Source organism: Oreochromis aureus, linkage group 12 (assembly GCF_013358895.1).
Source record: "Oreochromis aureus strain Israel breed Guangdong linkage group 12, ZZ_aureus, whole genome shotgun sequence".
In the NCBI taxonomy this organism is placed as follows: domain Eukaryota; kingdom Metazoa; phylum Chordata; class Actinopteri; order Cichliformes; family Cichlidae; genus Oreochromis; species Oreochromis aureus.
This window is the reverse complement of record NC_052953.1, coordinates 16,464,546-16,481,590: the sequence shown is the minus strand read 5'-3', so window position 1 is coordinate 16,481,590 and position 17,045 is coordinate 16,464,546. Positions and strand designations below refer to the sequence as shown.

The following is a 17,045-nucleotide window of genomic DNA, read 5'->3' as shown; positions in this document are numbered from 1 at the left end:
GTTTGTTTAGAACCAGGCTGCTTCCCAACAGGTGACCCATTTAATCGCCTTGTGATTGAAAGTGGTTATCCAGAGGTTAAGAGTGTTGCATAGTCAACCTCTGGATGACCAGTTGGTCACTGCAAGTACTTTCAATCAGTCACTGAATGCAAAAAAAAAATGTAATCCCTGGGCAACCATTAATTTTTTTCTACTTGCAATGAGGATGCTTTACTATATTAACTCTCCTGAGACTGAGACATAAAGGGGACCTTCAAGCTGAAGTATTGGTTTTTGGGTTTTTTTGTGCAGGTTGAGATGTTGAGATATTTTAAATTTCAATGTGTTTTGTTCAAAAGCCATTGATGCAGATACATAGCTAAGTATATGTAGTCTTGAATGAGGCACAATGAATGAAGGTCAATTTTTATTGTTCAGCTGGGGAGATGAGTAGAAGGTAGGACATGACTTTCAGATACAGATTCACCTGCTGTAGATGCTGTCGCTTCTTCTTTTGTCCTATGATTGTGCAGTTTTCACAATTTTTTAGGACAGACTACACACCATGCTGCCAAGTATTTGGCTAATAGGTGTTTGGAAATCACCTTGTTGGTGCGAAAATACTATTTTATTCCCGTCAAACTGTTATCTGTGTGATTTTCTTTTTGTAGATTCAACAAAAGATATGGGAACAAATGATGTGTATTTGTGTCTGCTTGTAACAAAATCTCTAAAGAAAAAAATATCCAATTGAAAATTGATTATTTGCCAAATTGTCTGTTATATGCAGACAGTAGTTCATCCCTGGTTCATGTCTTTTTTAAGCTTGAATGATTCACAGGTAAGTGTTAAGTGGCTTTAAAATTAAAAAACAAATAATTTTCATTATATATTTATATTTATAAATAATGTTTTATTCATGTGGATATAGTACATGTGCAGCATTTATTTCATTGTTTAGTTTTTAATCACAAGTTTTTTTGGTGTCAAATGGTTATAAACTGTTCCTGTAATATACATAATCTATGTAAAGAATTTGACAGTGACCAAAACTGTCCGGGTTTTTCCTAACCGAAAACCTTGGATGTCGAGTGAAGCTCTGATCAGAACTCATAACTCAGGCTCAGGGACACACCTGAGAACAGGGAAGCTGTGCAGATGGTAATTAACACTGCCCCCCAAATATCACTGGCTTTCCTTTGCCACCCTTTGAGGCCATCGGCAGATCCTCCTGTCATAGGAAAACCAGGGCCATCACAGGTGACCCGTTGCACCCCGCTCACCACTTGTTGGACCTGCTGCCCTCTGGTCGGTGCCTCAGGTCAATCAGCTCCCACACTTCCAGACATTCGGACTGTCAACAAACACTATATAACTTGAAGTTATCAGTCTTTTAGTCCATTTTTAACCACAAAAAAATTAAGTTTACCTTAAATACATGTAAGCCAAATTTTAATGTATTGTTAACACGACTCCACTATACATCCCTGCAAGGCTTCCTCTGAATGTATTAAAAAAACTGAGCTATTTGTTTAAAGACAGAATGATGACATGCACACAAATAATATGTATTACCTATTTGGTGAAATTGATAAATTAAATCAAAACAAAGCAAAAAAACACATTCCTTTGAAAATGGTCAGGTACACGACTGGACTGAAAATAACATTAATTCCATAGTTACTAATAATTTTTAATGGAGTCCAAAGAAATATAGGGAACCTCTGAAAAGAAGGAAGCTTGTGAGCTGAACTGAGCTTTCTGTAATAGCCACTTTTCTACTATGACTTGATAGACAGAGGAATATTTTATATAGGTTGTGGACATAAATAGTGATGTGTGAAATGAAAAGACCACACCCCATTTTCTGCTGTACTCCAAGAGAAAGCAGCTTATAAATCAGTTAAAGTCCTATAACAATATAAAGAACAAGCACACACACATACACACACACACAAGCACACATGTGCATAGACAAATATGTACCTTGGGCCTATCAAGACAGCTTATTCTATTTGTTCCAGTCATTGATCCGTTCATATCTAAATGTCAGGTTGAATAGACATCGTCATATTTGCTGGTGGTGGTTGTGGTGTATGTGTGCAATTGTACGCGCACGCTGTGTTGTGCGTGTGTTATACAATCTCTCTGTGGATTCAGCAGTGCTCGGATCTGTGGTCAGATCAATAAACTGAAAGGCCGACAAGCACACGCGTACAGTGCCCACAAAGTCTTGTGTGCTCCGCTGTGCACACACAGACACACACCAACACACACAGTTTGAGGATGATAGATGCCTTGAATGTTGGCCCTGCTACTCCTTGCCGTCACAACACATACTTTTGCAAGACCTTTGCTGTCCTAGCCTTACATTATACAGTATGTCAGACATAAAGAGGAAAAAGACAGAAAGTGAGAAAAGAAAGAGAAAGCTGCTGCTGAAAAAAACATCTGCAGACAACATTCAACAAAGGTGAATGACTCTGCTACTCTTTTCTCCCCCGTTTTCATCAGAAAGCAAGTGATTGATCAGCAATGCCAGTCTCTTGTGCGATGGGATGGGGAACAGTGTGAGATCTTGTCAAGATGAGGTTTTCCCGGATTTTGTTGAGTGTGACAGCTCGCTTTTTGCTGTGTGCGGGACAGAACTATTCAAATAGAATTTCCAAAGAGACAATAATCAGTGAACTAGTCACACACACACAAATGAATACGCACACAGGCACTGTCGCATTGTGTAATGTTCAGTATCTCTGTGTCTCGTCCACCTACCGCTCTGTTTTCACAATGCATGCACAACCGTTATAGGCTTTTTAGATCATTGGCGTGTGACCGCAGCTTGATCAAACTAATTAAACAGTTATGGTGGTGATTTAGAGTCATTAGTTGTTGGGAAGAATCACACAAGTCTTACACCCATGTGTTTCATGTCACGTTTTCTCAAGAGCATTCAGCACAAAGAAGGCTCTGTTTTCCTTTGGCAGCGTGTACTGTAAATACAGTAAAAGCCACAGTTATATTTATTGTTATTTATTTTGTGTTGGAAAATTTGGATTTTGTCTCCTAACTGTGGCCTTGGAAATGTATCTGTTAATTTATTAGTAAGACCCAAATTGATTGGTTGCAACCTTTGGGGTTATTACATATATTTATATAATTTTCATAATCACCAAACTTTTCATTGACCCCCTCATGACCCACAGATGAAGAGACCACTGATCCTGTCAGGAAGGAAATGCTTCAACACAGGATAAAGGTGATCGCTCAGAGCAGATTTGTATTGATTTGCAGTGACCCCTTCCTCTAAGGGGACAAGTTGGTCCAAACAATGCCAGCAAAATGCTCACCGCAGCATAAATGAACTACGTGATCTATATAATGGTTTCAGTTTTTCTCTTTTAATTTGCCACCCATCTACACAGTTTATGCCTGTGTGGTCTGACTGTCTATATTGGATAGTGTTTTTACAAAAAAAAAGATTTGTCACTTTTATAACTACAGGTTTTCAGACACACCAAAGTGTTGAACACACAACAGTTACTGTGTGTTAGCAAACAGCTGTCTGTTGCTTGTGTAAAACGTATTTATGTGTCTTGTGTGTCTGTTCTCTACATACACAGATATACAGTAAATCAAGATACACATTATCATTTCCCAAAGGCACTATCTAACATGACAATTTACTGCTTCATTTATGACTGTCATATCCCAGATGCAGAGGTATATGCATGTCGGGCAAGTTTAAGTCGCTACATGACAAGCAGGTATCACAAGAGGAGGACAAGCAGGATCTAATGTCAAGATGATGTATTCGGGTGAATGTGGTGTGGGACACCCTTTGAAATTCAGTTATGTACACAATATGGTAATGAAGGAACAAAAAAGAGAGGCTTAACATTAGAAGTCTAGTGTGTTAGCACTGTATGCGTGTGTGTAATTGCTGAAGTCTTTTTGCTCAGCCTGAGCGCTGCCAAAAATGTAATCCACAGAGCAAAGCACAGTCATAATGCACCACCCTTTGCTTGCCATCTTGTCTTTTAGCACAGTATGCACAGACGTGCTTGACATCAAGACACACAATCTCAACCATGCATCATGCATAAAGCACACTGTGGGAGCAGTGTGGCTTTCATGAACAGGGAGGCTAAGTGGCGGGCTGAATAAATGGGGGTAATGGGTTAGTAAAAGCCCGCTTTGTGTTTTGTATAGCTGCAGTTTTCATATGATTTGTAACTTAGATTTGAAAACAGGAAGAGTCCCTGATTAGTAAAGAAAGAGCAAGTTAATGGTAGATGACTATGTAGAAAGTATCCCTAGCTTGATGTGACAGTGGGACAACCATGGTAATCAAAACCAAAAGTGGGAACTACAGAGACTCCCATGTCTGGTAATGAACAAATTGGGAACCATTCATATGAATGCACCACAGCAGGATTGTTTTACTGTGTATAATTTAGATTTAATAGATTTTAATTCTGATTCTGCTTTTTGAGTCCTGACTCCGACTTCCATCATATTATTTTAAGTAAGAAAATAAACCCTGCCGCAAATATAACTTTATTTGATTAACTAAGCATTCTCAAATCACTGGGTAGCTTAATTTTCCAGCAGCACAGTGGCTGAGCAGATAAATAGATGATAAAAAAAAAGCTGGAAATATCATCGATACAAAATATGGAATATAAAAAAGATGAAGTAAAACACTGGTTACAATGCATTGTGTCACTCCATCAGTTTTTAAACCTCTTTATCTGTCTCTTTGTTTCTCTTTCATCTGTTCCTGCTTTCCTAAAGTTTCTCTTCTGTTCTAGTGCAAGTGTCTTTCATATTATGATTCCAGGTGGAATGAAGGGTTGTAGATGATAACAGTAATCACAGACCCCTATGTCCACACTCAAGCGCAGACCGGCACACACATGTGCACGCACAGGAACACAAATTAATTACAGTGATCAAAAACCACACTTGGATGAACCACAGCGTTCATGTGTGTGTTTGTGTGTGTGTGTGTGTCAGTAGGCGCATAATCATATAGCACATCTTGCTTTCCAGACGAGTAATGCAACAGGGGTTGGACTGTGAAAGAAGAAGAAATAGAAATGGATCACTGTGCTTGTGTTTATAGATTTTTTTCTTTGTGTGATTTTGTGTGTGTGTGTTTATATATTCACAGCTTGTGCTTGCATGTTTAAATGTGAAGCTGGATATGCTTAGTTTGGAGGGTTGGCTGTAGGCTGTTTGCTTGATTTGATCACAAATAGTGCATGAAATTAAATGACACAACTAATTTTTAATTTAGAGCACTTTATTCAATAGCAACACCCACTCTCTCACTTCAGGCATCATACCACTGCTTTTACATTCTTAACCTCTCACACTGAGTGCCCCACTATACAGGGAATATACAGCAGCCTGTAAAAGAAGTCGTATATCCTTGTTTGTTTGAACAGTTGTCCAAAATGTGTTGTATAGGTTCATATTTATTATGTGTGTGCATAAGTATACAGTATGTGAGTAAAATATTAGTAATACGCCCTCTTTTGTCAAGTCAGGCCTCAGTAAGAGCAGCAAACCTTGACACTTGTTTTTCAAGCTAAACCCTTTGCCAAAATCAACAATTTCTCTTTGTTGTACTCCTTCGGGAGTGACAGGTGAGCAGAGGTCATTTGCAGGATGAAAACGGTGTTCGGCTGTCCCACGGCCGCTTGATAAACACGTACAAGACTGGTGTGCGCTGTAGCATGATGTTACAGATCAGTCTTAGTTCTCTGTGTGTGCTTTCAGACTTTGAGAAAAGGCTTACTTATATTGACACTGGGTGATTGGATTTGTCTCAGACCACGGAGCTGGTTTTAGCGCGATCTTCTGACTTCAGAGAAGAACTGTGGCGAATTGAAGCTTTTGTGAAGGTGGTCTGAGAGGTCACAAGGATTTCTTTGCTATCACTAAAGGAATGATGCCCAGGTGACCCCCCCTACCTTCCTCCAATGGTGGCACGAAGGCTGTGATGTTTTGTAAGTGTGTGTACATCTGGACAAATACACAAGGGCAAGCACACAGATGAACCAGCCTCGGGATTTAGCAGCAGTAATTGTTGTAGCTGTGGGTGTTTTGTTCTTGTGTCTGCATGAGTGTGAATATGGGTGTGTGTGTGTGTTTGTCTGAGACAGTGTATTGAACAATTCCAACCCCTGAGGAGTCATGTCTAGTTCTATGAATCTTCAATTTCACTAATTAGCTTAAAACATCTGTCCATACGGATGCTAGAGGGAGGTCATAATGGGAAAAGTGGAAGCACTTATTACAGAACCAGCAGTAGTTGCGTACAAGCAGTGACACCAGACAACCACAAAACTGAAACCGCTGACAGGTGAAGTGAAGATCATTTATCAGCTCATTACAAAGTAATATTCTGCTGTAAAAGCTTTGTTTGTGGTGTACTACCCACGTACTATCTGGCTTAGCAATGTTGCAGTCCAAGCACCTCACAAGCACATACAGTTTCCCAAGATCTTGAACAAAATATCAGATTAAAGTTTTTCATATTTAAAAAGCTAAAATTTTGCAAGCAATCCCACACAAATACTCATAATTAATACCAAGGGAGAGGGCCGCAAAAAAGGACATTAAGCCAGAAGGAGAGCTGGCCAGAAAAGTTGAGTTTGAGAAACCTGTGTTGTCTTTTCCCCCTCTCCTTTTTGCCTTTATCGCTGCCCGCTCATTCAATTTTTCAGCAGAGATAAACAGAAACATTGTGACAGGACAAAAAGACAAAAACCACATTACTTACCTTTCAGATCCCATACATGGAGGGAATAAGTGAAAGTAGAGGGGGACAGAGGTTCTGACAGAAAAAACAAAAATTAAGAAAAATATTGTGTCTTACAGCTCAGTCACTCTGCTCCCCGCCTTACACCTTGTCTGTGTCGTAACCGTGTTTTCTGTCGAGTGTTTTACAGCAGCCTTCTGTGTTATATGTTTTATGGCGATTCGGTGGGAGATTAAACCATTATTAGCCACACACCGCCACCCTCTCCAGCTGTTGCCTTTTGTTTAAAAAGTGTTTTATGGCGTGATGTGCTATAGTCACCTAGACAATTATAGCTAATGATATATGAGTGGCACTCTATTTTTACTCTGGGATTGAAGGGAGACGGGGCTGAGAGCGAGCGAAGAAAAGGAGTAGGAGCAGTCACAGAGTGAGAAGTGAGTAATTAAAGCCCGATGATGGGATGAAAGGTGAGGGGAGAGCAACGATAAGAGAACAAAAATTAGAGGGTGGTTCTGGGAGGATGAAAATGAGAGACAAAAGAGGTAAAAAGCAAAGGCGAGTGTTTTTGACAGAAGAAAGTCAAAAGCAAGGTAAAAATACTCAACCCTCTGATCTCTGTTCAGTCTGTTCAGTAAATGTTTAATTTTGCAGTCCACCATGACATTGCTTAAGATGCATGGGGTTGGCCATGACTCAGGTTTTAGAGCAGGCTGTCCAGTAGTCATGGGGTTGGAGGGCTGATCGCCTTCATGTGCCAAAGAGTCCCTAAGAAAGATACTAAACCCCATGTTGCTCCTGAAAGCAGGTAAACACCTCGCCAGCTCCAGCCCTTTGCCAATGTGTGAATGGCTAAATGAGAAACACATATCAAAGCTCTTTGGATCCTAGAAAAGGTTAAATGGGATATAAACATAGTATGCATAATATATAAATGCTAATAAGTGCAGACCCTTTACTGTTCCCGTTACCAGTTTCTCCCTTTTCCCATCAGATAATTAACTTTTTTCGGGTGTTTTGTTTTTTTCTGCCACTGATGCAAACCTCGAGCATTTATCTACCACAAGTGAACTAATTGCTTGACTAGTAAGTGTAATGTGATTACTGACTTTGGTAAAAGTAATGAATTAGATTACTGTGTTAAAGACAAAACTAATTAGATTAGCTTCAATAAATCAATACCAAATACTCCAAATACTAATGAGAAGAAGTCTGTTGTTTTATTCAAACACACACACACACAAATATCTACTTATTATGTCATTGATGTCCTCATATCATATGTCATTGTTAAATTTGATCACAGACGAATAACACACACGCACACACACACACACACACACACACACACAAAGAACTGTTACTGCTATATATAGCAAAGCAGATTAGTCTTTTAATAGAAATGTACGATATGTGCAAATGTACTGCAGGTATGTCTGAAGTTCCAAAGGTTTAGCCTTGACTGTAGTACTGTTCTCTCTCTGTTCTCTGCTGTAGACAGCCCTTTTCCAATGTGTCCTCACTGCAGCGTTTAACATTTGTGTAGCTGCTGGTTAGATGTTGACACATATAAATATTTAAGTTGCACTTCATGGAGACTGTTTTGTTTTTCTCAAGGCTGAAAAATACACGATTCTGAGGCATTTTTTGTTTGCCCCTGCTATTGTCTTATGTTATTCGCACACAGAGAGATCACTGCAGGAGGAAAAGCAAATGAAATCCCCTCAGAAGTTTGTCTAAATTGTGTAAACTGATAAAATATTTGATGTTGAGGTGCAAGTCTGTATTCGGGTCACACACAGGCAAGCGTTACTACATTTGCATGTGTTTGAAAAGATTTTTGACTGATACCTTGAGCACCTTTGATAGAAATTCTGTGTCGAGCTTCACACCTTCACGCTTCACCGTTGCAGCTTTCCACTAAATTGTTTACCATCATATTCACACTTTAGAAGTCCTGATTCACAATGACAGAGTAGCATTTATATGAAAGTCTGTAATAATTTATTTTAGTGTAAAAACATAAAAAAGCCTGACCACTGTTGCCTTTGTTGGTCACAGAGATCAAGCGCAATTTAAAAAAAATGATGTTGTGTCTTGTGTTTTCTTAGGTGGTGGAGACAAACCTGGTGGCCTTCGATTGTCACTGGATCCTGATTAACGAGGTGAGTGCCATGACAGTGATTTATGTATCATGTACTTTGTATGTTTTGTGTTGACCTTGTTCTTTTATTTATTCCATGAATACGTCTGGCTGTAGATCCAAAACCCCTTTTTTGACTCCCATCTTTTGGATATTTGAGAGAGAACTTGGCTCTTTTTGTTTCGCATCAGTTTTTACAAAAACACATGCCATCGGTGTATGACCTTTAAAAGTTCACAATCAGTTCCAGTTCAATGCTTTTTTGGATTAACAGTTGTAGACAAGCCCAAACAGTTCACAAAGTCAATTTTCTGTTCCTCAGAGTGTACAGTTATCACCCTGTGTATTTCTCTCATCCGTGTTCATGATCGCTGATCAGAGTGAGTGCTGGTCATAAGCGAAACATAATGAAACTTTAATGCTGGCTGTAATTTCCTATTAATTTTGAATAGGAGCCCATCTTTGATCTTGCTTCGTGAGAAATGCCTTTTAGAAAAACAGCAGAATCAGCTACATTTTTTGCGTGTGCATGTTAGGGGGTGTATGTGCACTACAAGCTAATGCAGTGTGTCTTGGAAGCCTCGGGCATTACAATGAACTTGCAGGGCACAACAGGGAACCCATTCTGCAACACACTAACAAACACACACAACCATATACACAAGCAGACGCATCGGAGAAGAGCAAAAAGCAGCGTTCACTATGGGAACAACAGAAAGGAAAGCAATGTGGGACAAAACAAGAAAATATACTTAGATGCTTGAGTGTACTGTAGTTTCTCTCTTTTTCTCTCTCTTCCATTCTCAAGCCTCTAACTGTAACACTGCTGCTAACTGCTGCCAGTCCTATTATTTGCTCGGTTATGCAAAAAGAGTGTTTCTCTTCATGCATTGGTATGCATGACATCCATTAATGCTGCAGGACAAGCCAATCTTCTTTTTTTTTTGATGTTTTGTGGAGATTTTGAGACTTTGAGGCTCCAGTAACACTTACAGTCTCTCCCAGTACCTTAGATAACCCCTCACCTTTTTTTTTAATTTATTTATTATATTTTCTCACTTTAACAGAGTGGAGGAAAAAGAGTGAGCCCTGGTTTTTATTCAACATGGCAGATTGTTCAGATGTAAAATGTGAATAAATCTGTCAAAAACAGTCACTCTGTTTTACTTATTTACTTCACACAGGGCTGCTTATGTCACTTAACTGCTAAATGAAATAGAATGCATATTATAATGTTCATTTCCCATGTACCATTAGTGGTTTGGACAAAAGCTTGCTTTTTTTTTACATGATGTCTGTGTATATTTTGTGTTTCTGACAGCAATAACAAGCAGCCTGTGAAGAAGACTATCATTATTTAAATGCCTGTTCGGCTAAATACGGATTCAGCGGCCTAATAAACTATACTTTGCTTTCAGTCTGAGTTCTTGGACCAGTCACATAAATGTAGGCTTTTGTTACAAAAAAGCAAAGGAGGGAACATTGGTGAAGTCTTCAAACTGTAAGCTGTCATCTGGCAACATTCTAGCCTTTTATTATCTGCTTATAAATTCTAAACAAAGCCTGGTCCATGGCACAGCTGTTCTGTTTTCCTGTCTACAGCAGGAAAAGAATAGGTCTATATAAGAGCATGGCTGCATGTTTTACATCTAAAACCAAAGTGGAGATGTTTGGCCATAAGGCTCAGTGCCACATTTAGCGAAACACAATAAAACCACACCACAAATACCTCATACCAACTGTCAAGCACAGTGATGGAGGAGGGATGTTTTGGGTTGTTTTAGTGACCTCACAACAAACCCCTTACCCATCTCCTTACTCTTCGTACAGCTTTAGAAATGGCTTTATAACCTTTTCCACATCTATCAATGTGGAAAAGGTAGATGTGGAAAAGGCTTTGTTTTTCATTTGTTCCTGAATTTCGTGGGATCGCAGCATGATGTCTGGCTTTTCAGAAACTTTTGGTCTACTCCACTTTGTAAAGCAGATCCTATTTTAGTGATTTCTTGATTGGGAACAGGTGTGGCAGTAATCAGGCCTGGGTATGACTAAAGAAATTGAACTCAGCTTTCCAAAGATGTCACACTGACGGGGGCGCAATCACTTTTTCATACAAGGCCATGGAGGTTTGGATTTTTTTCCCCCCGTAAATAACAAAGACCATTTAAAATGTTTTTGTTATCTTTGTCAAATATTTACATTTCTTTGATGATCTGAAACATTTAAGTGACAAACATACAAAAAAACAGGAAATCAGGAAGGGGCAAACACTTTTTCACACTGTATGTAGTAGATAAAACCGCGTTTCCAAAGAACAGACTGGAATGAATGAATGAATCATTAGGTGATGATAAGATCATGAATATGTTTGAAGCACTGCAACTAATATAGATTCGTTCTCTACAAATTGCGTAATCATTAGCTATTCTTTTTGTACTGCCTGTGGTTCGTTACTAATTATAAATTCATAAGCAAAGCTCAAGTAGCTGCTTGTTAGTTTTTTTAAAAAACAAGATAATTCTTTACTTTGAGGGTAGCAAAAAAGAGTGGTCAGGCACCTATGACTTAATACAAAACAAATTTCTAGATTGCTCTCAAAGGGGGTAAAAAAAAAGCTAATTTCTAAGCAATTTCAGACTTTTGTGAATGACAGCGCTTCTTTGTTTCCTTTATCTCTCCCTCTCTCTCACACACACACAGTTTTTTATGCTAAAAATCAATGCTTACCAAGTCTCCCTGCATAAAATTTAAAGATAAAGACAAAAATATAGTCATAGATTTCTGTGATGCACACACTATATTCCATTGGCCACATGAAATGGTTCAGAGGGTGTTTAAAATAGATGAGCGGTTAAAATATTTTGTCATATAGAATGTCCTCTTGTACTTCTTCTGTGGAGAATGAAAATTCCTATGTGTGAGAGTCCTCTCCATCCCTGTAGATTATTATGGATGAGAGGGTACTGTATGGTTGTCATAACTGTGCTTTATCTACAGCCAACAGTCAGACAGCCCCACTGAGGGGGAGTTCACAGTTCATAATTGATCATCCTTCCTTTACCCATCTCCTTTGCTCTTCTCAGGAAAAGAGGATGAGGGGTGTGAGGAGAAGAAGTGATAAGAGATGTTCATGACTCTTACATTTTGGAGGATAACTCCACTATTGACCCCGCTCATTTATAATTTCCCCGTTATTCGTTATTCTTGATCTTTTCTGTGGTCGTTCACACCCTTTTCCTTTTTGTTCTTCTTTCCTCTACATTTGTCTGTCTCTTCTGCCTCTCAGAGGAAAATGCATAGTAATGAGATGCTTTGAGATTAGCATTTTCTGTCAATTTGGAGCTTAACACGTCACTATGAAAGCCATGTAACTGGAACTATTTGGATTTTCTTTTTTTTAATATAATTGCTGGATTATGGGGTCTTGTCCAATTTAAGAACATTCTACAGACTTTTGCATAATTGAACCCTATTAAAGCCTACTGTGTGGTGGTTAGTTTCATTTATTGTTCTCGGAAACAGATTAAGGATAGATAAGTGACTCTAACTTAAGGCTGCAATCTCAGCTAAGTTAAAGAACAATTTTATTTGCTGCTCCAGAAGGACTTGCTGGGAGAGAATGAGTCAACATTTGTACATACTGTGTCCACAGCTTGAAATTGCTCGCTATGACTTCAGCTATCTCATACCCTTGTTGTTAATAAGCGGCTACGCTGAAACTGTCGGATTTTTTTTTTGCCTTGTTGAAGGAAAAGGTGGCACCTCTCTTATCCACCTTTCCCTGCATGGTTTGGAAATCTGAATTAGAACACATTTGATCATAATTCTGTCTTTGCTCCTGCCTCATAACTTGTCTGCATAGTGTTGGTGTGTTGTGTGTTTGCATGGTATTTCACTTTGCCGCAGATCTTCTCCATCATCTTGATGCATTTATGCTATCAACCTTCTAAATCTAATAGAATTTAAGGATTTAAAGACTTAAAGTACATTTCTTCTGTGGCCCTGTGCTACAACCCTCCCTTTCTTAACACTAACGGCGATAGTTTAAATAATACGATTATTAGTTAAATCCCATATTACTTTCTTTTACCCTTCTTTGCTTTTTGAAGTCTTTATGGATGTAATGCATTTCTTAAAGATTTAATATTTATCTAGACATTATCAGATATGGGATGCTAGTCTTATCACTTCCATCATGTCTAACATTCACAGTGAATACATTGTAATACTCTGTGCTTACTGATCTCCTATCATCAGCAGGTAGGCTGGTGTAATGCAGCAGACTGTAGTGAATTTTGGTTTACACTTTCGCCTGAGCATCGCTGTGAACGGCTTCATTCATCCTAGCGTCTCTCTTCTTCATGCTCTTTTTTTTATTCTTTCCTGAAGTGAACATGTGAGAAGACTTAAAGCCAGAGGAGATTATTATGGGCACTGATGGGCTCAGCAGTTGAGTAGTGGAGGACAAACAGAAACCCCCCCCAAAATAAATAAAAGTAGCTTTTTCCTGTCATCCAAGAGAAATGAAAGGGAAGGGGAGAAATACCAAAGGGAAAGTATCTGGATAAGAGTAAAATGGTCAACAAGAATGGGGATAAATTGTATGGATTTGGTTTACAGAGTAAACAACTCATGGTGAACTCCAGAAATTAGGTTTAGGGCATTCTGGCTGTCATGACTGACCTAGTGTGTTTAGTTTGAGGTAGCTGGACTTGGTATGTAGAATTTAAGCCCACAACACTGACATAAGGACCAAATGATATTGTAATTAAATGCTCATCTTTAAGAGCATTAAAAGGAATGAGTGATAAAACAATCTCACCTTTGTTCAGTTGTTGGTTAGGACTAAATGACTGAGTAGGTAATTTGAAACTAGACAAAAATGACAATGGGCATGAAAGAGGGAATTAAAGAATTAAAATTTTGAGCTGGTAATTAGATAATGAGCAGTAATTATTTCATGGATGTTTCAGGGTCATTGTAAATCCAACTCGAACCTCACTCCTATTTTAACTCAGTGTTGCGGAGGCATTTAGCGTGGTCTTATAATGTTTTGATTGAAGAAGTCCATGAAAGGTTAATGGTTAGTGGCCTGAGGGAAGGTTGGGGTAAAGTGAAACTCGTGAAAAAGAGCGAAGTGATTATATGAGGTTAATATCAACTGTGTAGCAGTACCCTCTCCTTCCCGAGACTCTAGGGTTGTAGATGAGAGCATGTGTGTTTCTTCACGCCAGTCTACTGTATGTGCATCCATGTGTCATATTCATTTTGTCTTAGCTGTTAAAAGGCTAACAACTTTCAGAGCACTGAAAGTCACACTGGGTGATGTCACTTTAGTTTATCCCCAGGGAAATCCAGACAAAAAGCCAAACAGAACATGACAAAGGAAGAGGGACAAATCCCTGTTTAGAGGACAAACCTCAAACCTCCCAATTAAGTGTGTGTTTGTCTCTGTTTTTGCTGTGTGTTGGTTCATCTATATTTGTTTGCATTTGATCCTTTGACTGGTGCACTCTGGATAATTTTTGTCTACCGATCTTTCTTTGCACGCCCTTGACGGCCTGCTGTGAATCTTAATTCTCTTTCGGCCCACAAATCTGCCTTTTTAGCAATTTTCAGCAGTTTCTCTCTGCTCTGGATCTTCTTTTTTGTTGGCTTTGTAATTCAGTCCCCTTCAGGGTTTTATGTCTTCAACTGTTTGGGATTTTTGCCACGTTTTAGCCCCTAAGCCAGCAAACGGATTCCTTACTTGGACTGTTTAGAAAGTAGATATTTCAGAGCGCAGAGTGTTAATGCAAGGTTAAACATGTTAAGTTGTTTGAGTAATTTTTCAAGGTATAAATTCCATTCTTTTGTTGTTAACTTTTATAAATAACTAAAATCACCTGTAGAACTACATCTGGTTTAAGTAAAATATAACCACAGAGGAAAAAGTATAGAAAGCAGAAACTTGAAAATCAACTTCTAAGTAGAAGCAAATGAATACTTTTGTGTCTGGTGGTGGATGTGGAGACCTAGGGGCCATTGCAAAGACAATACATCATCCTTATTAGTGCAGATGACACTGGGTATACCAATAAAGTCCATATAAAACAACCTCTAATCACCACTGATCATATCCCATGAGGACTCACAGGTCTTAATGGACGTTAATTACACTCAATTAAAATCCATTCCTATTAGTCAATGAGGTGTGTTGTCTATAATATTACCCTTCACTAATACAAAGTGTGTGTGTGATGGATTGTTTGTGCATGTGCATAATCTGAGTCCTTTCCATCCTATCAAGCGGACACAGGTGCATACACAAGGGAATCATAAGGGTTTTTCATGATTGTACAGCTTAAAAACAATCTCATTAAAAAAAAAAACCTGACTGATTTATGCACAGACTGGCATGGGCACAAAAGACACAAAATCACACACAAACACAATCACTGCATACACATACAAAGGAAGTAAAAGCTGTTTCAGTTGATGGCAGCATTACCTCCACCAGGGACGATAAACGTCAGTTCTCATCTCATCACCACATGACCCTCTGCATGGAGGATGGATGGAGATCCATGGATGGAGAGCGGGGAAGGAGAGTGTGTGTCCTAGGGCTAAAATTAGCAGTGATTCCTCCCCCAAGGTTTTGCAAGGACATACAGAGTACGTGCAAACGCACATGTGTGCACATAACAAACATATGCGCACAGTCAGACCAACACGCGGATAGTTTTTACCCTTCTCTCTTCCTCTTTCCATAGGCTGACATGTACCTTTCATATCTAATAACTATTTTTGCATATGATGTAGACAGCTTTTCATCGCTCGGCCTGGCGATAATGAGAAACATAGGGTATCTAAAACAAGGCCTAACTTTTACTTGTTTAGGAATTAGATCTGAGGCTTTTGAGGTGTAATATTCACCCATATTTTTCTTTTTTTGTTTTTATTTTGTGTGTGCAGTTATAGTTCTTTTGTATTTTGTTCATGCTGGCTTTATGTCTTCATCAGGAAGTTGTTAATTACATACCTACATTTACTTCATCCCTTCTTTTCTTTCCTATACCTATTCCTCTATTCTACCCTTTTTCAGGAGATCTCGGACTACGACCTGCAGGAGTTAGTCATGAAGTCTATCGGTCGGCTGACGTTGGTGCGCCAGATGTTCCCAATGCCCCAGAACACAACCCAGCGCTGTGTCAAACACAACCATAGAATTAACACTTCCCTTTGTGACCCTAAAAACCCAAAGGCTCAGCAGCTAGAGGTGAGTTGGCAGGTTATTGACATTTAATACTAGCTTAAATGTCCAAATTCTGTTGCTCACTGCCAAGAACACTTTTCTGTTATTTGTGAATTTTGTAAGTAATACTCAAATATGTGGCATGAGTTGCATTTGATTTTTTTTCATTCATTTCTTTTATATTTCAAGCTATGAAATAAATAACTTCAAAGACAAAATCAACAGGGGTTCATTACTCAGAACAGTTATTACACCCATTAAGGAGTTGTGAAAAGAGTGATTGATTTGAGAAGTAGGCTTGCCTAATGTTACAGAAAGAAATCAACAGATGATTGATTATAACGTAACAGATGACTCACTGAAAAATATGTGTTTTCTAATAATTTGTTTTTAATTTTTAGTTGAAAAATTGTGCAAAAACGGTTACTGGCTGACGTACACTCACAGCGAGCAGAAAAGTTGCTCACAAAAACTGTCAACAAAAATCAAGCTGTTGTAGGGAGTTGAGATGAGTGGCTTGTGGCTTAGTCTTTGACAAGTTGTCCCCTTCCAGTTTAATTAAATCGGGTAAGAAAAGATGGATGTTCAATGGGAATATAGTCGAGTCGATGGAAATCTTTGCCCCCAGTCACTGATGACATTGTGAATGAAAATAAGTGACTTTAAATAGACTTGGGTGTAGCTCTAGTGTATCATTAAACGCAGACCTCTAACACCTGCTTGTAATGATGTAATATTTTTCTTTGTTTCCTTTTGTTTTGACACTGTCGAGGCAGATCGTTGTCATGGTGATATTTACAAGTATACATATATATATTATTCCTAAAGTATTTCACCACTTTAAGTTTTTTAAGCTTATTGCATTTTATCTTCTGTATTAAAAGACTAAAAACTGACTTTTCCACTTTTAAAGTGAAGAC

General features: G+C 38.6%; 1 protein-coding gene across 1 annotated transcript in view; it reads left to right on the top strand.

Annotated features, from left to right (window-relative positions):
- Window positions 1–17,045, top strand: part of grid2 (glutamate receptor, ionotropic, delta 2) — a 487,335-nt gene that overhangs the window by 311,251 nt on the left and 159,039 nt on the right. Inside the window, exons 5-6 of the mRNA XM_031760306.2 lie at window positions 8,860–8,913; window positions 15,976–16,149. Coding sequence (XP_031616166.1) covers window positions 8,860–8,913; window positions 15,976–16,149 — 228 coding nt within the window. The remainder of the gene's footprint in view (window positions 1–8,859; window positions 8,914–15,975; window positions 16,150–17,045) is intronic.